Source organism: Pleuronectes platessa, chromosome 21 (genome assembly GCF_947347685.1).
Source record: "Pleuronectes platessa chromosome 21, fPlePla1.1, whole genome shotgun sequence".
Taxonomy (NCBI): Eukaryota; Metazoa; Chordata; class Actinopteri; order Pleuronectiformes; family Pleuronectidae; genus Pleuronectes; species Pleuronectes platessa.
Genome location: NC_070646.1, coordinates 315,001 through 341,214, shown reverse-complemented (window position 1 = coordinate 341,214; position 26,214 = coordinate 315,001). Strand labels below are relative to the sequence as shown.

The window sequence follows — 26,214 nt, the reverse complement described above, 5'->3', positions numbered from 1 at the left end:
ACAAACAAAACAAAAAATACATTTTGCAATATCACTTGGATTGTGGATCATTGTATAAGTACTTGTACTGTACAATAAAGTTGAATCTAATCTAATCTGTTTTCAAATAAAAATATAAGCTATGAATAAAACTGGTTTTCTGTTCTTCTTACAGTTTGAAGGTCGGTTGATCAGCTGCAGTAACACAACCTAAAGACTTCATCAGTTAAATTCATACAAAATCAACAACTACATTTTGTTTGGTTTGTTCAACATGATTCAGTGAATCTGTAGCTTTGACTGACACATTCCACAGGAAGCTGCTAACAGCATCACATGTTATTAGTCTCATATTCATAAATCCATATTCATAAAACATCTCATAGATGTTAACAAGGAGCAACTTCCTCTGTTCTCAGAGTCACATGTGAGGATCCTCTCCCACTGGACCAGAACACAACAACACAACAACACAACAAGACAACAACACAACAACAGGAATCACCACATGAGAAGAACCACCTTTATAACTTCATGTATAAACACTTTAAACATGAAGTTATAAAGGTGGTTCTTCTCATGTGGTGATTCTCGCACACACACACACACACACACACACACACACACACACACACACACACACACACACACACACACACACACACACACACACACACACACACACACACACACACACACACACACACACACACACACACACACACACACACAACTCACACACAACTCACTTTTTTATGAATGGGATGACGTCAGCAACAAACCCCTCCCCCACCGCTGCGGGAAAAACCTCACGATCAGAGAGACACGCATCATCTTCCTCTTCCTCTTCATCAGTGAACGTCATCATAAGCTCCAGCTGAGCTCACTCCCTCCGGTCCTGGATAATTCCTGACAACACTGGGATCCTCATTACAACCACAGGGACCGGCTAGTCACTGGAGTGCAGCGAACTGTTCACGTGTGGAGCGTCACTGACTAGTACCTGGAAGAGCTGGACGACAGGGTGGCATCATGGCTCTTATTATCGGATGGTACCAGTCTAATTCCTGGATAGGAGCGGACTGACTCAGCCTGTGGGGACAGTCTTCTTCCTGAACAACATCCTCATTAAATGAATCCGTGCCGGGGCCTGGGATCTGGCTAACACCTGGCAGATCCTCACCTCCACGGTGCCCTCGGACCTGGACATCTGGTGAAGCCTCCCCCAGGGACCAGGGTAATCTCTGGATCCGAGTCTCTGGCATGTTCTGTTTCTGCCTGCAGAGTTCCCTGCTGAAGCTCCAGGGACCGGAGGTGGAGGGGGGGCCCTCGCGGGGTCCGTCCCCAGAGGAGAGCCCCCCTGCCCTGGGCAGCAAGGGGCAGAGGAGCCCCTGTGGCCCCGCGGAGCTCCGAGGGAAGGAGGAGAAGACCCGGGTCCTGTGTCACGGTGTCCCCCCCGAGGACAGCAGACAGACAGGTACAGGTCTGACCTGTCTGTGCCGTCTGTCTGTTCCTGTCTGTCTGTCTGTCTGTACCTTTCTGTTCCTGTTGGTTCCTGTCTGTCTGTACCTGTCTATCTGTCTGTACCTGTCTATCTGTCTGTACCTATCTGTCTGTTCCTGTCTGTCTGTCTGTCTGTCTGTACCTTTCTGTTCCTGTTGGTTCCTGTCTGTCTATCTGTCTGTCTATATGTTTGTACCTGTCTGTCGGTCTGTACCTGTCTGTCTGTACCTGTCAGTAGTACCTACCTTGATCTACCTCCAGGATGTTGTGATGTGTCAGTATAAAGGTGTTTCCAGGTGTTAGACGGGGCCCTGGTGATGCAGGAATAGAAGCTTTGAATAGGGATGGTCAGAGTCTCGTTCCATTACAGAACCACGTCCACCTGAACAACCCGAGCTGATCGTGTCCAGTTGCTGGTTCTGGTGCTTCAGGTTGTTCTGGTGGATCAGGTGGTTCTGGTGGATCAGGTGGATCAGGTGGTTCTGGTGGTTCTGGTGGATCAGGTGGTTCTGGTGGACCAGGTGGATCAGGTGGTTCTGGTGGTTCAGGTGGTTCTGGTGGATCAGGTGGTTCTGGTGGACCAGGTGGATCAGGTGGTTCTGGTGGTTCTGGTGGATCAGGTGGTTCTGGTGGACCAGGTGGATCAGGTGGTTCTGGTGGTTCTGGTGGTTCTGGGATTCAGCAGATGGAAACATGGGTTTCATGCTCATTTAATTTTGCAGAACAAACAGAAAGTTGAACAGAACCTTCTCTTGTGTGTTTACAGAGCAGCTCCCGGTCCTGGGCAGAACCCCCCAGCCCCTGACCCCCGATGGAGCGCTGCCCCCCGGTCCTCCCCGCTCACCCTACTCCCCCCAGAGGAGCAGCCCCAGATGTGAGGGGGTTGGAGGAGGTGGGGGAGGAGAAGGTGGGGCTCTGCTCCAGCTGCTGGCGGGGGGGCCCAGCCCCCTCCCCTCCCCAAGATGCCTGAGCAGCCTGAGGTTCAACTGTGACACGGACACGCCTCCATCCCCCCCCTGCAGCCAGCAGTACAGACTGTGAGTGTGACCTGTAACTGACCCGCCTGTCTGTGGCACTGACCCGTCTGTCACCTGTCTGTGGTACTGACCCGTCTGTCACCTGTCTGTGGTACTGACCCGTCTGTCACCTGTCTGTGGTACTGACCTGTCTGTCACCTGTCTGTCACCTGTCTGTGTTACTGACCTGTCTGTCTGTGGTACTGACCTGTCTGTCACCTGTCTGTGGTACTGACCTGTCTGTCACCAGGTTGGTCTGGACCTGATACTTGTTGGTCTTTTACTCTTGAGCTTGGACATGAGACAATCCGGTTCTGGTTGAGTCCTTCATCTCCAGCTCAGATCTGCCTGAGCATCTGGATCCTGTCTGAGCATCTGGATCCTGTCAGATCTGTTCTTGAGGATAATTCTGGTTCTGGTCTAATCCGTCTTTAATATCCATCTGACACAGAGTCTAAATCTGTCCATCACATTTTCATCGTTTAGTCTCATAAGGTGAGACGTCCTCTGTCCTTCAACAAGAGTCAAACTGAAACCTTTAACAGGTGAAGAAGGTAGAAACCTCAGAGACACATGTGAGGATCCGTCTCCCAGGACGGACACTAGTCCAGCAGATGTCCCCACAGAGGACATCAGAGAGACAGAATCAACAGTTTGTAGCAGAGCTGAAGATCAAGGACCTGATGGATCAGTGGAGTCTCTGAGGAGACGTGTCATATATCAAGCAGTCCTGTTGTCCTAGGCACTGATCTGACCATGTTCTTCTTCCTGTTGACATGTTGTCAGGGTGATTACCTGTGTGGTTGTGTCCAGGTCTCGAGGTCGGGGGGACAGGACGGAGGCTTTGGAGGACGACTGTCCCCCCCCCATCCCCCTCCTCACCAGACACATTCAGACGCTGAAGAAGAAAGTTCGCAAATTTGAGGATCAGTTTGAGCAGGAGATGAACTACAAGGTAAACACAGCAGGGAACCGGGCTCCAGTTCACAAACTGGTCCAGGACCAGTTCCAGACCAAGGCCAAAACTACACAAAGTCTCCGCTCCACGTTTTACACTGACTTGATTTAAATCACATCCGTCTTCGCTCTGGAGATTTTCTCATGATTTTCTGTTGTGTTTGTGTGTTTGTGTCTCAGCCGTCGCACAACGACAAATATTCAAACCCAGAGATGATCCGAGTGATGAGCGAGCTCGCCAAGGCCCGGAAACAACTGAAAGGTAAAAACCTGAACAACTGGAAACACACAAGTCTTAACCCACCAGAGACACTCTAAGGTGTGTGTGTGTGTGTGTGTGTGTGTGTGTGTGTGTGTGTGTGTGTGTGTGTGTGTGTGTGTGTGTGTGTGTGTGTGTGTGTGTGTGTGTGTGTGTGTGTGTGTGTGTGTGTGTGTGTGTGTGTGTGTGTGTGTGTGTGTGTGTGTGTGTGTGTGTGTGTGTAGAGCTGAGACTCAGGCAGTCGGTGTTTGAGTCCACGGAGCCGGACGGGTCAGAGAACCTCTGCAGGTCCAGCTCCGGGCAGCAGGGGGCGACAGAGCACAAACCAACCCTGGAGGAAACAGTGGAGTCTCTGTTCAGACGTCTGAGAGAGAAGAGACACGAGCTCGGTCTGCCCGACAACATGAAGGTGAGATGTGATGTCATCATGTGATGTCATCACAATGACCCCAAACAAAGAAAGACAAAGTGTGTGTGTGTGTGTGTGTGTGTGTGTGTACAGGAGATGACCCAGGCTCAGATGGTGTTGGAGAAGATCACGCTGCAGAAATGTCTTCTGTACTTTGAGAGTCTTCATGGTCGACCAGTGAGTTTCACTTCCTGTGACATCACAGTGACATCACCGTGAGGATCAGCTGATTCAGTGTGATGTCATGGTGACTGTGTGTGCCTGTATCTCAGGGAACCAATCAGGAGAAGAACCTGGTGAAGCCTCTGTACGACAGATACCAGATGATCAAACGTTCACTGTGTGCCAGCCCCATCTCCACCATCGTGAGAAACACACACACACACACACACACACACACACACATCCTGTTGTTTGATCACTGTTATCACACTGGTCATCTCTGTCATGTGACTCTTCCTATCTCTCAGGAGGAAGAGGACGGATCTGATGAAGACTCCTTGAGTTCAGTGACGGTGGTGGAACGTCCTGTCCTCCGTCCTCTCAGAGCAGCCCGTCCTCCAGCCGGGGAGGAGGACAGCGACAGGGACAGCGACCCGGCCTTCGTGTCCCCGATAGACGAAGTGAAAGCCGTCCGTCAACAAGCGGCGGTCACCACGTCCAACCTGCACGAAGCCTCCAGGTCTGGAAACCGTCCCACTACACATCCACTGAGACACGACTCAGCTGGAAACTGTTTCTTGTGTTTCTTCTCCTTCATTAACCTCCACGTGTCTGAAGCAGGTCTCAGCTGCTTCAGAGTCTGCGGGAGACGAGAGCCGAGAAGAAGACGAGGCGTAAAGCTCTGAGAGTGTTCGAGGACCAGTTCCAGCGTCAGACCGGGAGGTGAGAGACAAACCTCAGGAACTAAACAGGAAGTCAAACCTCGAGCGTGGCTGCACAAAACCTCTATTCTGTGCTGAAATACACATTATATTGAAGAAAACTATTTGAGGTTACTCTCACAGAAATCAACAAATATTCCTTTTCTTTCTCTTGTGTGGTTTTCTTCCTCTGGAATGAGGACGTTCATACTTTGTGTTTCCCGACAGAATCTGCCAGAAAGAGGATCGCAGCCCCATGAGAGAAGAATACCAGGAGTACAAACAGCTGAAAGCTAAACTGCGGCTGCTGGAAGTTCTGCTCAGCAAACAGGACGTCACCAAACCCATGTGACAGATGACGGGTGTCAATCATCACGATCAGATCCTCACGTGTTTGACAGCTGAACGTTCGGGGGGGTCTGGAGCTCGGTACGTCTTCCTCCAGGAACCGACTCGGCGCTGCCTCCTTCTAGAGCAGTCGTCTCTGTTGTGTCTGTTCCAGTGAGAACCAGCGTCCTACAGGATCGGTCCACATGAATTATTATGAAACTGCCTTTATTCCATTCAGTAACTGAAGTTTATTCTCTGTCTGATTTTCGCCTTTGATTTAAAGGACCAAACATTTTTATAGAGACTAAATGAGTTTGTCCGACTGGAAGCACTTTAAGGAGAATTCTTCATTAGGAAGGTAGTAGTAGAAGAAGAAGAAGAAGAAGAAGAAGATGGTCGGGCTGACGCAGTGCTAGCTGTAACAAAGTGAACCACCAGGTAGTGAGCTGGTCAGAGCAGCAGGAGGTCGGTGGAGGGATCGAGCTCGTGGCCGCTGGGCCGAGCAGAGAAGTAGAAGAAGAACACGGTAGACGGCGGCTGGCACCTTGACGCTGGTGGCCACCTGCCAATCAACCAAACAAAGAAGAAGGGCAAGAAGAAGAAAGCATTTTATTAAGTAGTGAAAGAGAAATAGAAATAGAGCAGTAGGTGGCGGTAATGCACCTTGAGGTTGAACAAAGAAGAAGAAGAAGAACGTCTGTGAAACATCTGAGAGTCGAGAACACAAAGTTATTTGATCTAAAATCTCATGAGGTCACGAAGTCTGTTCGACTCGTACTTTGCTCGATGACATTTGTAAATCTACATCTTCCTAATAACTTAACTGAGGAAATTCTTTGATGTTCAAAGGCTCCAAATCAAGTGTTAATCTCATGGAGAGCTGGGCCCTGATTTCACTGCTGTGGTTTCAAAGGTAAACGTGACAAACTAAACAACGTCCCAGTTCACATCTGGAACAGCTGCTGATGTTCAGGGTCTCAGGGAAATCTCAACTGGAGAAGTTTGAGGATGAAGATGCAATTTACAAATTATTGTCCATAAACTATATGTGAAGAAAATATATCACAGCACTTTATGTTAAGAAGAGAATTTATTTTGTATTTTGTGTTAGTATTCAGTTCCTGTTTACAGATCATTGTTGTGTTTCACATTGATTCCATCATTTTGAGATATTTGCATTAACATTATCAGAGAAAAGCTGCAGGTAAATAATCCTGTGAAGAATCTCCACTGAAGTTAGAAGAAAAGGGCGAACACCTAAATTAAATTACAAAGTCCCCAGTGGAAGAAGAATGAAAGTGAAATGAGCTGAACAAACATTGTGTTGGATCCATTTCTCGACCCAACTTCAATATAACATGAACATTCACCTTCCAAAAGAAAAAGCATTTAGTTGTAGAGAGAAGTGATTTCTCCAGAAGCTCTCCTGATGGCTCCACTGAGGACTGCAGATGTCTCCAGGTCCAACATGGACTCCTGCTGTGAGGGTAAATCCTCTCTGTGTTCTGGAACTCTGGTCTGCTTGATATATTTCTATACAAATCACAATAAATATTTTTGCTAAAAACAGGAGTTAATTAAATGATTATTCTATTGAAGAATGTTTGAACTTTGTTATAAACGTAACGATTGATGATTTACAGTTTATTATTCCCAAGATGCAGGACTTTAAATTTGAGTTTTAAAACCTATTTGAACAAATGGTCTCGTTTGTCTCTGATGCAAACGGTCATGTGATCAGGACTGATGATGTCACTGGTAGTATGATCAGGACTGATGATGTCACTGGTAGTAGAAGCTGGGGGAGACTCTGAAGACGTCGGACGTGCCTTCGTACGGCGTGATGACGGGTCGCAGGCCTTTCATCTGCTTGTAGTGTCCGAAGTGTTTGATCCTGTAGTAGCCACCAGGGGCCGATGGAGGGACGAACCATTCCACTGTGGTGTTGCTCCGCCCCTTTGACCCTTTGAGCCAATGGAACCTGCAGCCAGAGACGTGGTGTAAACAGATCTGAGCAGGACTGAACCTGGATCTGATTTAACTCCACCTCCTTAGTTACATTCATTTCATCACGGTTTATATGTGTATCATCGCCTCCTGCCTGTAAACCACGTGTACTGCAGCTTGAGATTTACACACTCAATATACTAAGAGCTTATCTTAACAAGATTAAAGATATTTAGAAAATCTTGTGGATTTGAAAATGAAGATAGTTGCAGCCAAATCAAAATATGTTGGAGCTAAAAAATTAGCTCCATGTCAGATACCGCAGTAAAATACAGTTATTAGGAATGATAATAATAGGCAGGATATCAGTCGTGAACTTCTGATACTTACATTTATAGTCTCATGTTTCTGTGGTATTAGTACTTCAGTACACATCTACTACACATTAACCCACCTCGTCTCCCATGATGCATCAGTGTGTACGACCTCCCAGCTGTCTGTTCTGTTGTCGTAGATCTCCACGGTTACGAAGGTTTTGTCTCTCTGCGGGACGGAAGAGGAAGTCAGAGAAGAAGACAGTGAGAGTGAAGACAGATGGAGACAGAAGATGTGTCTTACGATGTCTCCGGAGTGTCGGGGGTTTCCTGCTACAAACGTGATGGAGACGACATCACCCTGAAAAACATAAGTTTATGTTTGTTGACGTAGAAACCGCAGGGTGTCGTCAGCATATGGCCGGATCACCTACAGTCTTAATAATGAGAACCTGGATCAACTTGTCTGATCAAGTTACATTTGAACATCAAAACTTCATGAGATTAAACAATTTTGGGATTCAAGACGATATAATTACGATGTTATCAAACGGGTTAGGGTTAGGGTTAGGGTCTACTCAAGTGCTGAGCCCTGAGGGACGCCACAGAGCAGGAGGGAGGTGGTATACCTGTCTGTAGTAGGGGTCAACCCGCTGCAGGGTTAGGGTTAGGTCAAGTGCTGAGCCCTGAGGGACGCCACAGAGCAGGAGGGAGGTGGTATACCTGTCTGTAGTAGGGGTCAACCTGCTGCAGGGTTAGGGTTAGGGTTAGGTCAAGTGCTGAGCCCTGAGGGACGCCAGACAGCAGGAGGGAGGTGGTATACCTGTCTGTAGTAGGGGTCAACCCGCTGCAGGGTTAGGGTTAGGTCAAGTGCTGAGCCCTGAGGGACGCCACACAGCAGGAGGGAGGTGGTATACCTGTCTGTAGTAGGGGTCAACCCGCTGCAGGGTTAGGGTTAGGTCAAGTGCTGAGCCCTGAGGGACGCCACAGAGCAGGAGGGAGGTGGTATACCTGTCTGTAGTAGGGGTCAACCTGCTGCAGGACGTCTCCGAAGCTGCTGTTCACGGGGGTTTTATCGGCAGCTGCCTGCGGCAGCAGGTTGAACAGATTCTTGGTGAACAACGGAGGCTGAGGTCCGACCGGCAGCTCCGACACTTTGTCCTGAAAACACAAAATCATAATTTCAATGTTCCACAAGATCCATAAGACTTTACAGAGATTCACTGCTGCCACGAATATATCGTTAATATTTCAATAACAGACTTTGTCAGTTTGATTCTTATTTTTTTGGGGTTCGTTTGTGAGAACTACAGCTACATCAAAATTCTGCTAATTCAGTTCCAAATTGTCGTTGATTGTACAAAGTTCTATAAGTAAGCGACATTTAACTGCTACTAAAGTGCTTCTTCTTTATTTTATTTTGGTCTTCAAGGTGTGGTCTGAAGAGGTGTGTCTTCAGTCTGGAGGAAGTTGTGTAGACTTTGTGTCCTGATGTCCCTGGGGAGCTCGGTCCACCGTTTAGGAGCCAAGACTGCAAACAGTCGTGACATTCAAATATGTCATTAAGATTTTGTTTTGTTTGTTCGTAATATTTTTTGTTTTACTTTATCTCATCATTAAACTCTTAGAACAATAAATCGCTTCGTTGTAATCAGGTTGAAATGATCAAAGTGTCTCAACAGGAGCCTCCATGTTTGTGTCGAAGGTGAAATCCCGTCGGTCTCACTTGTGCGATGGCTCGGGCTAGCCCTCGGAACTTGTGTACGTAGGCAGTGAGCGTGTGTGGGCCGTAGATGGTGGAGGCTCCTTCATATCGCTGCACCTGGAAAGAAAGAAAGAAATGATAGTAATTAAAAACTCTGCTGGAGAACTGAAGAGTGCAGTCAATGTTCTAGTCTAAAAACTACAATACCCATGAGGCATAGCTGTGGTGTACCTGGTACTCTTCGTAGGTGGTGATGTAGTGAGTGTAGACGTTGCTGAGGCCGGCGATCACCACCTCCGTGTCCTTGAACGTCCCCTCGGACTGCAGCTCCTGACGCAGACACACAGGGACGTCAGCCGACAGGTTTCAGGTGTGCAGTGTTGTCGTTGTGTTGTTGTGTTGTGTCTCACCTGTTGGACGGCGTCTCTCAGCCTCCGACCCGCCATGGTGCTGCTCACGGGACAAAACAACAGGCTCGTCAACTTAACTCAACCGATAAATCTCCACTAACCCTAAACCTCCACACATTTTAATTCAGATTCATTTTTCATTGTCCTGCTCAGAGCTTAATAAAATTCTGTTGACTAAAGAAAATCTATAATTAATATTGATTGAGATAACCCTAACCCTAACCCAAAGATAAACAGGTCTTTGTAGTTTAGTCACATATATAAGTTTGTCCATATGCAGATGACACCACAATATTTATAACTGAATAAATAACTAAAACTCATATAAATATTAATACAATCATTAGTATAAAACGATAGTCATAGTATTACTGTAATATTCGAAAAAGATTGGTAGTAGTATTGTTACGTCATCTCTCCAGGAACAGCTACGACCGCGACAGATCCGATGGTGATGATCTGAACGTCGATGATCTGAGGATGCCACGGCAGAGGCCAGTTCATCTGCACACACACACACACACACACACACACACACACACACACACACACACACACACACACACACACACACACACACACACACACACACACACACACACACACACACACACACACACACACACACACACAATCGTCAACAGACAGTAAACAACAGTTGTGTGTCTGTCAGACTAAGATGTGTCAGGTGTTTGGACCTGGAAACGACATCTTCAACAGCACGAGGATCATCAGACACACACATACATATATGTGTGTTTGTGTGTGTGTGTACGTAGCTCCTCGTTCTTCATATTGACCCCCCCCCCCCCTCCTCACCTCCCCTGTGTTGAACAGAATTGGTTTGGGATGGTGACATTCCTGCGTCTTATTGGACGGTTCACCCAGGAGAGCGTCTCTGATGCCGTCCCAGAACGGGTCGCCCTCCACAGCACCTTCACACAGAGAGAGAGAGAGAGAGACAGGTTTGAATCGTGTTCACCCCGAGCAGCTGAGTTACAGTAGAATAATAAAGCGACAGTTGAATCACCCTGAGTAAAGTTCAGGTCTCCTCCTCCGTCCGTTGTTCCTGCTGCAAAACTGTGACCTAGAGCTGGTGTACATGTACTGACCTGACACACACACACACACACACACACACAGACACACACACAGACACACACACATTAATTAATTAAGAAACTATTAAATGTCATTTATTTTTTTGCATTGTTTAACTTAAGTTAACTTATACCATAACCCCTGCGTGTGTGTGTGTGTGTGTGTGTGTGTGTGTGTGTGTGTGTGTGTGTGTGTGTGTGTGTGTGTGTGTGTGTGTGTGTGTGTTGCTGACCGTGTGGGAGCTGTTGATCTGAACAGTGACGTCCGTCATGTTGACCCACTGATGAGCAGAGTGAAGAGCACCGGTCACCTCCTCGACTGCGCTTGCGTACAGCTCCTGCAGGGGGCAGCAACACAAACATTTCCCGTAAACACGTATAACTAATACAAGAAAACTGAACCTTATGGGGACATGAGAGAAAAGGTCCCCATATTGTAAAGGAAACAGGTACCTTGGCCTTCCTGTAGACGTTGTGTCCGATGATGCTCGTGCTGTCGAACATGTCGTTTCCAGGTCCGAACGCCTGACACATCTTCGTCTGACAGACACACAACTGTTGTTTACTGTCGCTCGAGGATACTGTGTGTGTGTGTGTGTGTGTGTGTGTGGGTGTGTGCTTACCCCTCCTACAGGACACGAGGCGTTCAGGTAGTCACAGGACAATCCAGTGTTCACACAGTGAGGTCCTCTCACGTTGGGACTGACGTCACCGAGGTTACTGGATGAGAAACCAGCGACGAAGCCGCCCTGACACACACACACACACACACACACACACACACACACACACACACAGTGAATCCGTGTGTTCACAGCACTCACTGGTCTGTGCACCAGGCTCCTCTCACCTGACCAGGTAGCTCTCCGGGGTTCTTGTCCTGCTCCAGCAGGTAGGAGGCGTAGCCCATGTTGTCGCTGCTCACCATGCGGTTGGTGTAGTTCATGCTGACGGCGTGGACGGAGAACCAGCTGTGGGAACATCAGAGGCTCGAGATCACTTTTCATCAAAAACACAACAATGATAAATAATAACACAAACTATTATTATCATTGTTGTTTTTATTGTTGTTATTAAAGGCTGTTTTTACGTGAGCATTCCAATCCCGTCTCCGTCCAGATCCGTGAACTTCAGAACCATCACCTGTTTATCTGTGTTTGACTTGTACCTGAACACATCAGTAATAAAAATCACCCAGATGACATATGAAAACATGTATTATGAACACGTCTCTCTCTCTGTACCTGTGTCTCTCGTCCTCGGGGTTGTTCATATACGAGTGAGGACTTCTGTTCAGGCTGCTGTCGTCCAGTTCTCCTCGGCTCCTGTAGATCCGGCCCGGCTTCATGTTACGATGGGCTATGTCTATACTCTGGACACAAGGTTCACATTCTATAACAAATAGTGACGTCTCAAACTTCACTGAAATTACACATTGTTCATCTCATTCAGTCAATTTATATGTAAATATTATTAATGACATGTTATTTATTACATACTACATATCTGATATTTTATATTTCATCTTATATGTTATATATCATATATTACTACATGTTATATATTATATATTAAATGTTATATTTAACATATCTATCTGGCATGCAGCACACTGACTACCCATCATGCACTGTGCACAGGTAGCTAACGGCTAACTTTAACTTTAATGTTTCATATTTTAGAAAACACTGTTGGATGTGGAGTTTAATTTGTTGTGACACGACGTTGAACCGAAGTGATCAATCAATCAATCAATCAATCAATCAACCAATCAACCAATCAACCAATCAATCAGTGAGGAAGCACACACCTTCACGATGCCGTTGACGAGCGGCGTGGTGGACGAGCGGATGAAACCTTTGCTGCTGACCATGAAGAGTGTGTACTGAAAATATCCTCCAGGTCCAGAGTGAGTGTGAGTTCCACTGAGAACCACGTTCTCCTGACGATACACATCCCCGAACTTCACCTGCAGGGCTGACAACACCTACACAACACACACAACACAATAATACGCAACACATACAAAACATAAATAGACTACAGACACAGTGTGTGTGTGTGTGTGTGTGTTACTGTTGTGTTTGTACCTCCAGACGTAGTCTCTGTGATATCATTCCTACGTCTGCTGTAACGAACACGACTCTTCTTTTCCCATCGTCGATGATGAAGGCTCTGCTGTACAGACGAGTGTGTATACCTGCAGCCGACTGCTTAGTGTTTGCATAGCCCATCTACACACAGACACACAAACACACCACACAGTGTCTAATCACTTTCAACAGTCTCCTTACTGAACGCACCACGAAGTTTATCATGACCCTGAACGCAGCACGATGTTTATCATGACCCTGAACGCAGCACGATGTTTATCATGACCCTGAACGCAGCACGATGTTTATCATGACCCTGAACGCAGCACGATGTTTATCATGACCCTGAACGCAGCACGATGTTTATCATGACCCTGAACGCAGCACGATGTTTATCATGACCCTGAACGCAGCACGATGTTTATCATGACCCTGAACGCAGCACGATGTTTATCATGACCCTGAACGCAGCACGATGTGGCGTTGGTACGTTGGGGTTACCAGAGGGACCCCTGGTGGTGAGTGTTGGTACTGACCAGAGGGACCCCTGGTGGTGAGTGTTGGTACTGACCAGAGGGACCCCTGTTGGTGAGTGTTGGTACTGACCAGAGGGACCCCTGGTGGTGAGTGTTGGTACTGACCAGAGGGACCCCTGGTGGTGAGTGTTGGTACTGACCAGAGGGACCCCTGGTGGTGAGTGTTGGTACTGACCAGAGGGACCCCTGGTGGTGAGTGTTGGTACTGACCAGAGGGACCCCTGGTGGTGAGTGTTGGTACTGACCAGAGGGACCCCTGGTGGTGAGTGTTGGTACTGACCAGAGGGACCCCTGGTGGTGAGTGTTGGTACTGACCAGAGGGACCCCTGGTGGTGAGTGTTGGTACTGACCAGAGGGACCTCTGCTGGTGAGTGTTGGTACTGACCAGAGGGACCTCTGCTGGTGGCCCGGTGCAGTCGGCTCGACCCACGCCGATCAGATACGAGTGGTTCTGAGGAGGAGGAGTCAGACCTGAGGGAACAGAGACTGCTGCTGTAACTGAGGATATGCACGTGTGTGTGTGTGCGTGTGCGTGCGTGTCGTTACCTGTGTGCGTTTTCCAGCTAACCATCATTGTTATCAGCACCACACACACTGTCGTCATGATGATGAAGAGGACGGCCAGCGTGGCCTCCAGCACCGAAACACCACAACACGCCGACTTCCTGTTCGCCATCTTTCAGAGGCTGAGGGAAACACAGCATCAGAACCACATCACACGGGAGAGGCGGTGGTCTCTGGTTCGAATCCACGGAGTGACAACAAAAACAACATACCTGGACCGACAACACCTGGACAACACCTGGATCTGTTCCACACTGTCAAAGTGCCTACCCCACCCCACTGACTAAGTGCCCCTGAGCAAGGCACCTTACTCCCCTAGCACCTGCCCACTGCTCTGTGTGTCCTCCTGTGATCACCAGATGGGTCATAGCAGAAAACAAATTGCTTGTGTGGGACAATAAATGTATCCTATCTGTATCTTATCTTATTACCCAGGATCCTCAGCGGATATTTCTACATATAGATATATTCGCACAACCTCTACACAACTTCTACACAACATCTACACAACCTCCATACAAGGGCGGCTGTGGCGAAGGGTCGGTGGTTCGATCCTCATTCGTCCCCATCTGTGTGCTGAAGGGTCCTTAGGCAGTAATACAGATACTGAACCCCCCCCCCCATAGAGACATTATCCCTTTGGATAAAAGCATCCGTAAAACTACATGTAATAATAATGTAATAACACTCTACACAACATCTACACAATAACCACACAACCTTTGGTCATGTGAAACGTTACAAAATCAAATCTGTCTCAGTAGAAACAGGAAGTTAAAGTGTCTGAGGTCCGTTTCCACGACGACAACTTAGGAAGCAAAACCTGAGACGGATCAGAATTTTGATGAAGACGAGGAAGTTCTCACCTGCTGCTGCTGTGTGTGTGTCTGTGTGTGTGTCTGTGTGCGTGTGTCTGAGGTGTGTTTCACAGTTCAGCTGTTATCTGACTGATAAACACAAACACACTCCAAAGGTTACACCTGGACGTCACACACACGAAGATTGATTGTGTTACAACACTGATAAAAACTCCTCTTCATCATCGTCACATAATGAAGATGATGAAGGTGAAGATGATGATGATGATGATAAAGGTGAAGATGATGATGATGATGACAATGATGATGATAAAGATGATGAAGGTCATGATGATGATGATGATGGTGATGATGAAGGTGAAGATGATGATGATGATGATGATGAAGGTGAAGATGATGATGATGATGATAAAGATGATGATGATGATGAAGGTGAAGATGATGATGATGATGACAATGATGATGATAAAGATGATGAAGGTCATGATGATGATAATGATGATGATAAAGATGATGAAGGTCATGATGATGATGATGATGATGAAGGTGAAGATGATGATAAAGATGATGAAGGTGAAGATGATGAAGGTGAAGATGATGATAAAGATGATGAAGGTGAAGATGATGATGATGATGATGAAGGGGATGATGAATTGGTGATGATGATGATGAAGGGGATGATGAAGGTGATGATAAAGATGGTGATGATAATGATGATGATGAAGGTGAAGATGATGATAAAGATGATGATGATGAAGGTGATGATGATGATGATAAAGATGATGATGAAGATGATGATGATGATGAATGTGGTGATGATGATGAAGATGATGATGATGATGAAGGGGATGATGAAGGTGATGATAAAGATGGTGATGATGATGAAGGTGATGATAAAGATGGTGATGATGATGATGATAAAGATGATGATGAGGATAAAGGTGATGATGATGATGATGATGAAGGTGATGATAAAGATGGGTATGATGATGATGGTTATGATGATGATGATGATGATGATAAAGATGATGATGATGATGATGATGATGATGAAGGTGATGATGATGGTGATGAGGAAGATGTGAATTTGGAGGTTTGAAGTAAAAGTCACAAACTCTGGACACAAACACAGAATCCTCTTTCTCCAAAGTGTTGGAGGATGGACCGGAATCTTCTGAGTGCAGCGTGGGTTGGAGGAGGTCGGTTCAGGGTCCTGGTCTTGGCTCTGCTCCAGTCCAGGGCCTTCTCCTGCTCCTGCTCCTGCTCCTGGTCCTGGTCCAGGGCCTTCTCCTGCTCCTGCTCCTGGTCCTGGTCCTGCTCCTGCTCCTCCCCCTGGTCCAGGGCCTTCTTCTGCTCCTGCTCCTGCTCCTGGTCCTGCTCCTGGTCCTGCTCCTGCTCCTCCCCCTGGTCCAGGGCCTTCTTCTGCTCCTGCTCCTGGTCCTGCTCCTGGTCCAGGCCCTGCTCATGGTCCTGGTCCTGCTCCTGGTCCTGCTCCTCCCCCTGGTCCAGGGCCTTCTCCTGCTCCTGCTCCTGCTCCTGGTCCTGCACCTGGTCCTGCTCCTGCTCCTCCCCCTGGTCCAGGGCCTTCTCCTGCTCCTGCTCCTGGTCCTGCTCATGTTGCTGGTCCTGCTCCTCCCCCTGGTCCAGGCCCTGATGCTGGTCCCTGATGTCCCTCTGGGAGTAAACACCTCTCAGGATGTAAGGGACAACAGGTCTTAAATACCGTCCTGTTACACCTGTCAGTCAGGGTGCGCTTCTTTTCAGACACCCGACACCTGACACGGGCCTATGGGATGGGGTGGGTGGTGGGCTGAATCAAGCGCTCCCTGTCACAGCTGCAGACGTTGTCTGAGTCTGAGCAGACGCTGGACAACCACAGACACCGGACAACCAGAGGGTCTGAAATCGAACGCTCCTGTGAATGTGGGAGCGCTTGGTTAATACCTCATCACGTCCAGGGATCAGGCCGAGAGGTGGGTTAATGATTGAGGGCCGGGTGGTGACTTATTGACCAGAGACGTTTTTAACTCAGGAGGCCAGTCACCTCCCATCAGCAGAGGAGTTGAACCTGAGCCTGAACCTCAATCAAAACCAGGACCAGGACCAAAGGAGTCCAGCTCAGTCTGAAGCTGCAGTCATGGTTGATGTGAAGCAGCGGAGCAGCGAGGGGTCTCCTCCGGACGGGGGATGGGGCTGGGTGATCGTGGGCTCCTGCTTCATGGTGACGGTCTGCACACGAGCAGTGACCAGGTAACACTGTGTGTGTGTGTGTGTGTGTGTGTGGTGTTAACAGAAACAGAAGCTCTCTCTCTCTTTAACTATTAATGGACGACACAGCTGAACATGTTGGTTTATATTCAACTTTTTTTTTTTGTTCTTTGTGAAAGACTGTCCGTCACAAATTGTAGTTTAATCAAACAGTTTGTAGTTCTATAAAGAGACAGATAGCTTAGCATAGCATAAAGACTGGAAACAGGGGGGGAAGTTAGCTTAGCATAGCATAAAGACTGGAAACAGGGGGGGAAGTTAGCTTAGCATAGCATAAAGACTGGAAACAGTTTCCAACATGTTCATTTTGATCCCTAAACGACTTTCCCCTTGTTTCCAGTGTTCAAGCTAAGCTAAGCTAGCCTGAATGCATGTATGGTGCCTGGTCAGCTCAGAGGAAGTTCCCCCTCAGGGGACCAGGACAAACGAGAGTGAGCAGGTGTGAAGGTCTCAGGCCGAGACGCTGACCCCTGAACAGCAGCTTCTCAAACAACGAGGAGGAAACATGTTGGAACGTTTCCCGAAAACTGAAAGTTCAATTCATTTCAATTGTGTTTGTATACCGACAAATCATGATACACATTATCTCAAGGCCCGTTAAAACATTAAAGATGAGCCACACAGATATAAAACTATTTCATCATCAAACACAGAAAATAAAGTATAATAAAATAATCAAAAGTTGAAGAGCAAAACATGAGGAGAACTTTGAGTTTCAAGCTGCTCAACTGCCCTTGGTGCTGGAACCATCAACCCTGAGATCAGCTGCTGAGCCACAGACAGGAAGCCCTTGAACCTCGGGTCCAATCAGAGAACAAGTTCCAGAACCACGTGATGAAGAGAACGTTGTTAATGGAGGATCGAGTCGTGACCTCAGAGAATCATTTTCTGAAACACGTCGGTTCCATGAGGCTAGCTCTCCCTCGGTTCCCCTGTCAACCACTTACTAGGAAGTGGATCATTGCAAGAGCAGCTGGACTGTGGTCCCAGTTTAACCATTAAGACCATTTACATGAAGTCCAGAAACCTCAGTGGACGTAACAAAACGGACTCAGCTGATCAATAAGGGATCCTGTCTGTCTGCAGGTGCATCTCCATCTTCTTCACGGAGCTTCAGGCTCATTTTGGAGCCGACTACTCAGAGACCGCGTGGATCCACAGTCTGCTGGACTGCACCACCATGCTCTTTGGTCAGTGCCTTCACACCCACCAGCAGCCTGCAGGGGGCGCTGCACCGCTCTGACCTCAGCTGTGTGTTTGTGTGTGTCCAGCTCCTGTCGGCAGTCTGATCGGGACCCGGTGGTCCTGCCGGGGGACGGTGATGTTGGGAGGACTCATCTCGTCCTGTGGCCTCCTCCTCAGCTCCTTCACCAGCAGCCTGGAGCTGCTCTATGTCTTCATGGGCGTCCTCACAGGTCAACATGTCCACACATGTCCTCACAGGTCAACATGTCCACACAGGTCCTCACAGGTCAACATGTCCACACAGGTCCTCACAGGTCCTCACAGGTCAACATGTCCACACAGGTCCTCACAGGTCCTCACAGTTCAACATGTCCACACAGGTCCTCACAGGTCCTCACAGTTCAACATGTCCACACAGGTCCTCACAGGTCAACATGTCCACACAGGTCCTCACATGTCAACATGTCCACACAGGTCCTCACAGGTCCTCACAGGTCAACATGTCTACACAGGTCCTCACAGGTCCTCACATGTCAACATGTCCACACAGGTCCTCACATGTCAACATGTCCACACAGGTCCTCACATGTCCTCACAGGTCATCACAGGTCAACATGTCCTCACATGTCCTCACAGGTCAACATGTCCTCGTTGTCCAGGTCTGGGTTTCGCTCTCTGTTACACGCCGGCCATCGCCCTGGTGGGTTGTTACTTCCGGCGGAGGAGGGCCCTGGCGTACGGCGTGGCCGTGTCGGGCAGCGGGATCGGGACGTTCGTGTTGGCCCCGGCGGTGCAGAGGTTGATCCAGCGGTACACGTGGAGGGGGGCGCTGCTCGTCCTCAGCGCCTTCGTCGCCAACCTCTGCGTCTGTGGGGCGCTTCTTCGACCAATCACACTGCGGGGGGAGGAGGCGGACTCAGAGGGGGAGGACAGACGTGGTGAGGAGCAGCGATACGATGATTTTCATTTGGACAGATCACGTGTAGACGAACGTTCACTGACATCTGTCCGTCCCCCTCCGCAGGTCCCGTGTCCCCGCAGGACGCCCAACTCGCAGTGAAGCGCTCCCACCAATCTGCAGGTGGATGTTCATCCTTAGGGGCGTCGCCCTCTCCTTCTTCTTCACCGTCGCTGCCCCTGCTGCCAGGAAACCCCGCCCCTCAGGTGGAGAGGAGGCGCTGCTTCAGCTCCTGGTCCAGTAGGGAGTACCGCTTCCTGCTGCTGCCGGACTTCCTGCTCCTGGCCGTGTCCTTCCTGTTCTTGGCCGGCGGCTGCAGCCTCCCCTTCGTCTTCCTGGTGCCCTGTGCTCTGCACGCCGGCGTCAGCCACCAGCACGCCGCCTTCCTCATGTCCATCCTTGGAGTCGTTGACATCGTGGGGAACATCACATTCGGCTGGCTGACAGACCACAGGTACACCGCCGCCAGACAGGAAGTCAAACAGGGGGGGTTCTGTCTGTGAACCAATCACAGCAGACGAGGTCGAGGGGTGTAAACTATAATCAACATGAAAATCATTCAGACACTTTTAATTGAAACGATCTGAACGACTTTGTGTTTTCGAAGTGACTCAGACGAAGGAAAGTGGCACTAATCATTCCCATGTATTTGTACAGGAGGTTTGTGCGTTGACGGGCTGACCCTGACCCTGACCCTAACCCTAACCCTGACCCTGACCCTGTGACCTCTGTCCGTAAATTGTCCTGTTGACAAAACGACGTCAGAAACCGTGGACGCAAAAGCGGCAGCGACACGATAGCGCTACAGACATGAGTCAATAAACCGATCAGCGGCAGTCGACCTCAAACCCTAAAGGGTCAGTTTGTCTCCTGGTTTGTCTTCTGTCAGTGAGCTGCCACTCATCGCCCAGCCCCTCCCTCACTGCACAGACTGACTCCAGATGACGTCCTCACCACAAGGTGGCAGCGTTAGAATCCGAGCGGTTTGAACTAGACGCTCTGCTGACTGACGGACAGTGAACTCATCGTGTGACTCCAAACTGTTTGACCTTTTCTTCTTCTTTCTCTTTAAAGGACAAAGAAATAAGGAGCAGATCAATAATTCACTGTAGTTGTGTAACGTGGTTGTGTGTGTCTCAGGTGTTTGAAGCCGTACCGCCTCACCTGCTACATCCTGTCCGTGGCGATGGAGGGTCTCTGCTGCCTCCTCGTGCCGCTGCTCCGCTCGTTCCCGGTTCTCGTGCCCTTCGCGGTTCTCTACGGATACTTCGATGGCGCCTACGTGGCGCTGATCCCTGTGGTGACGTCGGATGTGGTGGGCGCTCAGCACCTGTCCTCGGCACTGGGTGTGGTCTATTTCCTCCACGCCCTCCCATATCTCGTCAGCCCCCCCTTCGCAGGTGAGCACAATGATCACACGTTAGCAATTAGCACTTTGTTATTAGCCTTCAAACATTAACTGTCAGCCATGACACGTGTTGGTTTTCAGAGTCGTAAGTGTCACATGACGCCTGGCGAGGGGCTCATTCTTATTTCTGATTGGTCTGATGTCACAACTGAACTCTTCTTCTGTGGTGCGCAGGTTGGCTGGTGGACATCACAGGAAGTTACACAGCCACGTTCCTCCTCAGTGGCTCCGCCCAGCTGGCGAGCGCGCTCATCCTCTGTACGGCTGCCGGGATTCGCTGCTGCCTCCACCACCCACCCGCCCACAAAGAATAAGCCCCTCCCCCACAGCCTATCAACCAATCGGACTGTGTCCTCGCTTTCAGCTCGTAGCCTTGAGCTCCTGTTTTTATGTCAGAGGAACAATCACGTCCTCTAGGTTGTAAACTCACGTGAGTTGGTCCAAAACACATCACATTCATTCTGACTGTGAGCTTCCTGTTCCTGTCAAAATAAAAGTCCTGCTGGTTGTTTTATGATGAAAAGACCGGAGTGAAGGAAGAACAGTCCACGTGACTGTTACCTCGGGACAGACGCTGCTGTTCCAGATTAGAACATTCACAGAAAATCAAATTCTTCAAACTGTTAAACCTTTGTCACATGAGAACAAGAAGCAAACAATGAACATTCTGTCAAAGTCACGCGTTTCCTGTTTTGACTTTAAATCCTTACATTTTCATTTACTTCTGGTTTAATCAACATTTTCTGATTCATACCCAGTTTGAGGATCAGCCAGTGAAACATAATCTGTTCCGGTTTCAAGTATTTACTATTTTAAAGTAGAAAAACATATAAATACCGTGTTTGTAGAATGAACCACTGACACATTGTTTGTTTTCACTGTAATCCGGTGTCATAAGAATCCGTTTGTTAGAGGTTTATATAAAAAACTGTGATCTGTGTGAAATCAAACACATTCTGTACAAAATTATATATGTATAATCAGATTAGTGTTGAATTTCCCTTCTTGTTCTTCTTTATGCAGGTTTCAGTGAGTTTGGACCTCCTCAGCCACCGTAGCAGTAAAGTGAAGCAGAGGAGGCCGAGAATAGTTTTTATTTTTTTCATCCAATGAAAGATTCAACATTCTCGCTTTATTGACCCCGACAACAAAAAGGCCCTGAAACCACAAAGTAAATATCTAAAAATATTCATCAGACAAATCATGAACTGTGCAGTAATTTATCCAAACACAAGAAACGTGTCAGATTTGATTCTTCTGATGTCGTTGAAAAGCGTCGTAGTGATGTCACGAGACGATGAGGTCACTTCCTGCAGGTTTTGGAGCGCAGCTGTCTCCTGATGATCAGGTGATCACTCTCCTTCTCCTCCTCCGCTCCTCCGGTCGTCTGGATCAAAACAACACGTCACATTAGATCCACTCGCGTCACAGAATCATGCTGTTGACACATCACATGACCACGCAGGCTACAGGTGTGTCCGTCCTCAGGTGGGACACATCTCAGGACTGTGATTGGCTCAGACTGTTTTTAAAATCCTTAAAGACTTGTTAATAAAATGGCCGCCTGTCTCACCATGTGCGGAGAGACAAACAGTGGCGACGAAGCATCTGTTTTATAAAGCTTCCTCCGTCCTCGCCGGGGGCGGGTCACTGTGGTCACTGTGGTCACTGTGGTCACCGCCTCCCTCTCCAGGGCGTGTCCGCTGACGAGGCCGATGAGGCTTTTAGCTGCAGAGAGGACGAGTAGAAACCAAATGAGGAAACAAAAGAATCTTTCCCCCTAAAGGGACCAAAAGAGGATTGGGGGTGGTGGGGGGAGTTTACGTGTGAACAGCGTTAGATCAGAATCCAACACAGACTGGAGACCGATTCTTCAGATGTAATAAAACAACAGAAAAACATGACATGGCTCCATTCTGCTCCTGTGATGTCATCAAGCCGCGACGTTCACGTTCAACTAGAAACGACGTCATTCACACAGTTTGAGCCTGAAGGACTCGGACATGTTCCTACGAGCTGAGTTCACACCATCGTGGGCGGCCGCTAGCTTAGCCACTTCCTGTAGAGGACGATGAGACTTAAAACACGATGCAGTCGAATGTCTGGGCTTGTGGACACTTGATGACATCACAGGAGCAGATCCCTCCATATCATCCCCTGTTTTTCTATTGTTTTATTTTGTGTAATGAATCAGTTAACAGTTGATTCAACTGAATTTTCCTTTTACGGTGAACTATCCCTTCACGGTTAAACCTCTCAAAATAATAGCATTAAATTCATTGTACTTGTGTGAATGTCCACCAGGGGGCGGTGTTTGTGTTGATGGGATGTTTGATGGTGACAGGAAGTTGAACTCTGACCTTTGCTGCCCAGGATGGACGGAGAGCTGTGGATCAACTCTCCGATCTTCTGCAGGGCGCCGCCGTCTCTCTTCACCGCTGACTGGAGAGAGAGAGAGTCACATGTTAGACAGCGTCTCACCCCCCCTCCCCTCACACGCCTCTCCACCCCCCCTCACCTGATGAGGACCTTGTGCGTTTCCTCTCTCTTTGTTCCTCTTGTTCTCACTGGTCACCAGCTCCTGAAACACACACAAGATGATGTTCACACTCACACACATGATCATTTTCATGTTTACACACACACACACGCACACAAGATGATGTACACACACACGCCCGCGCAAACACACATGCACACACACACACACACACACGCACACGCACACACACACAGACACACACACACACACACGCCCGCGCAAACACACATACACACACACACACACACGCACACAGACACACCTCCACTTCGCAGCTCTTCCTCTTCCTCCCAGTGGTTTTGATTTTCTTCCTGTCGGCCATGTTGAATCTCTGAGGAGACACATGGACGTCCTGCTCAGGGAGAAGGACACACACAGAGACACACAGACACACACAGAGACACACAGACACACACAGACAGAGACAGACAGACACAGAGACATGCGTTGAGGGTCAGAGAGTCTTACAGGTGAGTTTTGATTCCTCTGTGATGAACTGACCTGTTTGTGTTTCTCTCTCTCCTCCTTCAGTCTCTGTAGTCTATCCATCTCTCCCTTCACCTCCTCACACTTCTTGCTCCTCCCTTCTTCTTCTTCCTCCCTCTCTCGTCTCCCCCTCTTCTCCTGGAGTCTATGCATCTCCTCCTTCAGCTCCTCCACCACCGACCCTTTCCTCTCCTCTGCCTCCACGTTCACCTTCTGATGCAAATCTGAACGGGCAACACATCAGAACCACAGACAGTCAGAACCACAGACCGTCAGACCCACAGACCGTCAGACCCACAGACCCACAGACCCACAGACCGTCAGACCCACAGACCGTCAGACCCACAGACCGTCAGACCCACAGACCGTCAGATCCACAGACCGTCAGACCCACAGACCGTCAGACCCACAGACCGTCAGATCCACAGACCGTCAGACCACAGACCGTCAGACCCACAGACCATCAGAACCACAGACCGTCAGACCCACAGACCGTCAGACCCACAGACCGTCAGATCAGATGTTTCAGACTAATGTTACCTTGTGGTTTCACAGACTCAGTCTGGGTCACAGCTTCTGACACAAGTTTCTCTTTGTCCATCAACACTCTCTGCAGCTCTGAAACAAACAGTATACATCGTTATTTATTGTATTTATGAACATATACACACACACACATATATATTAAATACAATTTTATTTGTATAGCTTATATTCCCAAATCATTTTGTCTCACAGATCTTAACAAGATGAACTTCTTCTGCTCTGAACCCTCTTATGGTTCTGATCTGATCTTGGAGCCATTAACTGAGACACCTCAGAGACACAGGTGAGACGGACAGAGGACCAATAGACAGAGTTGATAGTTATAAGATGGACATTGTTTCATTAGAGAGCTGAACCCTGTTTGCTCTCAACCCTCATGATGAGTCTACACGTTCTGGTTTTTCTCACCTGGTTTCTCTCGCTCTTCTCTCTTCCTCCCTCCCAGTCGGCCTCGCAGAGCACCGCCCTCTGAATCCAGCTCCGCCCTCAGACGGGAGTATTCTGCTCTCTGATTGGCCAGCTCCTCCACGAGCTCCTTACACCTGTTCTCACTGATGAATAGTGGAGGAGGAGGCTTCAACATTGTATTGTTGTACATTAATCATAAACCTGATTGATAACAGTATTGATGGTGATCAGTCCACCTGTGCATCAGTGTTTCCTGCAGTCCACTCTTCTCTCTCAGCAGATCTTGGATCTGTTGTGATTTGTTAGCAGATCTCTCCAGCGCCGCCTCGCTCTCCTTCTTCAGCTCGTCCATGGCAGTGTGGAAAACACTCGGCCCCTCCCCCTCCTGAAACATCAGTCAATCAATTAATCAATTAGCAAATTCAACAAAAGGACCTTTCACTGTCATCGATCTCACGGTAAAATATGAAGTTAGCTATAGGATGGAGTACAGATCAATAATAACTAATGACAGGATTATCAATTTAAACACGCCCCCTTTTGAAATCATGACAAGCTGACCAATAAATGATCAATCAAGCTGATCAGTTATATAAACAGCTGATCCCATCACCTCCGCTCTGTGTCTCAGTGTCTCCATTTCGTCGCTCAGGCTGTTGATGGTTTGGCTCCTCTCTTCTGATTGGCTCTGCAGCTCCTGGAGGCGGGTCTGGGTGCTGCTGAGCTGCTCTGATAGGCTGTCAGCTCTGTCAGTCTTCTCTTGGACCTGCTTCTGGATGCTGGTCATCTGGACGGCAGTTGAATTAACAGAATATGAAAAGTTAGAGAACAGTGGGAGCTACAGCACAGAGAAAACCAATCAATGGAAACAATCTTATCATGGATTAACTGAAATTACTCATCATCCATTTTGTTAAATAATCAATTAATCAATCAATTAATTAATGAATTAACAGTTTAAGTAAATTTCTTTCAAGCCTAAATACAAAAAGCTCCTGGTTCCAGCTCCTCAGTTCTTTAAAGGAGACATATTAGTGGATATGGCTCCTTGGGGTCTTAATGAAATGTCTGTAACATATTGTGGTCAAAATACCACAAGGATCATTAAAACCTTTTGACTCTGTCTAAACAGCCCTCCTCAGATTGACCTGTTTTGAGTCGGAGACAGTTTTTTGCAGTTCTGTGACCGACCACCGGGTCACTGCGGGCGCTGCTGTGTCCGGGTCAGACAGGTACGGTGAAGAAGAAAGTGTCAAAGAAGAAGAAGTTCTCTACCTCCGTCTGCAGATGGAAGATTCCGTTAACAAGAGCTTTGTTCTCCTTCGTCAGCCGGGACGTTTCTTTCTGCTCCGACTCCAGAGAGGAAAAGAGCGAGAGACACTCAACACACTCCACTTCTACAGGGGAGAGAGGGGGGGGGGGGGGGGTGTCATCGGTCCCAGACAAGTATTAAGTAGTAGTTTAAAGTTTGTAATCAAGAGAAATGTTTACATATTATATCTTTAAAGATATAAAGGTCCAGCTCTCACCTTTCAGGTCGTCACCTGTCTGCGTCAGCTGACTCTGCATCTTCTTCAAGTTCTCCACCTCCGTCTGCTCGTCCTCCAGGT

General features: G+C 48.2%; 4 protein-coding genes across 9 annotated transcripts in view; 2 read left to right on the top strand and 2 right to left on the bottom strand.

Annotated features, from left to right (window-relative positions):
• The first annotated feature begins 718 nt into the window (after positions 1–718).
• LOC128426678 (protein FAM13A) lies at positions 719–6,888 on the top strand. Its single transcript, XM_053413695.1, has 10 exons — positions 719–1,456; positions 2,249–2,519; positions 3,312–3,453; positions 3,636–3,717; positions 3,939–4,123; positions 4,217–4,300; positions 4,396–4,488; positions 4,594–4,805; positions 4,907–5,008; positions 5,215–6,888. The coding sequence occupies exons 1-10, from the start codon at positions 1,243–1,245 to the stop codon at positions 5,336–5,338; spliced, it is 1,509 nt and encodes a 502-aa protein (XP_053269670.1). The 5' UTR covers positions 719–1,242; the 3' UTR covers positions 5,339–6,888.
• On the bottom strand, positions 6,422–14,148 carry asah2 (N-acylsphingosine amidohydrolase 2). The gene is made up of 20 exons (XM_053413692.1): positions 13,968–14,148; positions 13,807–13,907; positions 12,883–13,026; positions 12,603–12,779; positions 12,037–12,164; positions 11,883–11,960; positions 11,643–11,763; positions 11,416–11,541; positions 11,246–11,332; positions 11,026–11,130; positions 10,723–10,804; positions 10,512–10,627; positions 10,102–10,196; positions 9,693–9,732; positions 9,514–9,612; positions 9,304–9,399; positions 8,589–8,738; positions 7,882–7,938; positions 7,718–7,806; positions 6,422–7,297 (listed from the first exon to the last, which is right to left on the bottom strand). The coding sequence occupies exons 1-20, from the start codon at positions 14,095–14,097 to the stop codon at positions 7,099–7,101; spliced, it is 2,220 nt and encodes a 739-aa protein (XP_053269667.1). The 5' UTR covers positions 14,098–14,148; the 3' UTR covers positions 6,422–7,098.
• Positions 14,149–16,417: 2,269 nt separating this feature from the next.
• Positions 16,418–20,936, top strand: LOC128427209 (monocarboxylate transporter 12-B). Its single transcript, XM_053414308.1, has 9 exons — positions 16,418–16,501; positions 16,836–17,053; positions 18,158–18,261; positions 18,343–18,514; positions 18,731–18,864; positions 18,916–19,194; positions 19,281–19,668; positions 20,355–20,614; positions 20,797–20,936. Exons 1-9 carry the CDS (start codon positions 16,418–16,420, stop codon positions 20,934–20,936), a joined length of 1,779 nt encoding a protein of 592 aa, XP_053270283.1.
• Positions 20,937–21,734: 798 nt separating this feature from the next.
• LOC128427052 (kinesin-like protein KIF20B) overlaps positions 21,735–26,214 on the bottom strand; it is a 10,746-nt gene continuing 6,266 nt past the window's right edge. For 4 of the 6 annotated variants that reach the window (XM_053414134.1, XM_053414132.1, XM_053414133.1 and 1 more), the window contains exons 20-31: positions 26,134–26,214; positions 25,880–26,001; positions 25,218–25,391; positions 24,841–24,989; positions 24,605–24,747; positions 24,191–24,268; positions 23,666–23,874; positions 23,427–23,516; positions 23,141–23,203; positions 22,983–23,064; positions 22,196–22,350; positions 21,735–22,009 (exon numbers count right to left, since the gene is read on the bottom strand). The exon at positions 26,134–26,214 is cut by the window's right edge and continues 229 nt beyond it. In XM_053414134.1, coding sequence (XP_053270109.1) covers positions 21,926–22,009; positions 22,196–22,350; positions 22,983–23,064; positions 23,141–23,203; positions 23,427–23,516; positions 23,666–23,874; positions 24,191–24,268; positions 24,605–24,747; positions 24,841–24,989; positions 25,218–25,391; positions 25,880–26,001; positions 26,134–26,214 — 1,430 coding nt within the window. In that variant the 3' untranslated portion in view covers positions 21,735–21,925. The remainder of the gene's footprint in view (positions 22,010–22,195; positions 22,351–22,982; positions 23,065–23,140; positions 23,204–23,426; positions 23,517–23,665; positions 23,875–24,190; positions 24,269–24,604; positions 24,748–24,840; positions 24,990–25,217; positions 25,392–25,879; positions 26,002–26,133) is intronic. The other 2 variants (XM_053414136.1, XM_053414137.1) reach the window with 2 other exon arrangements.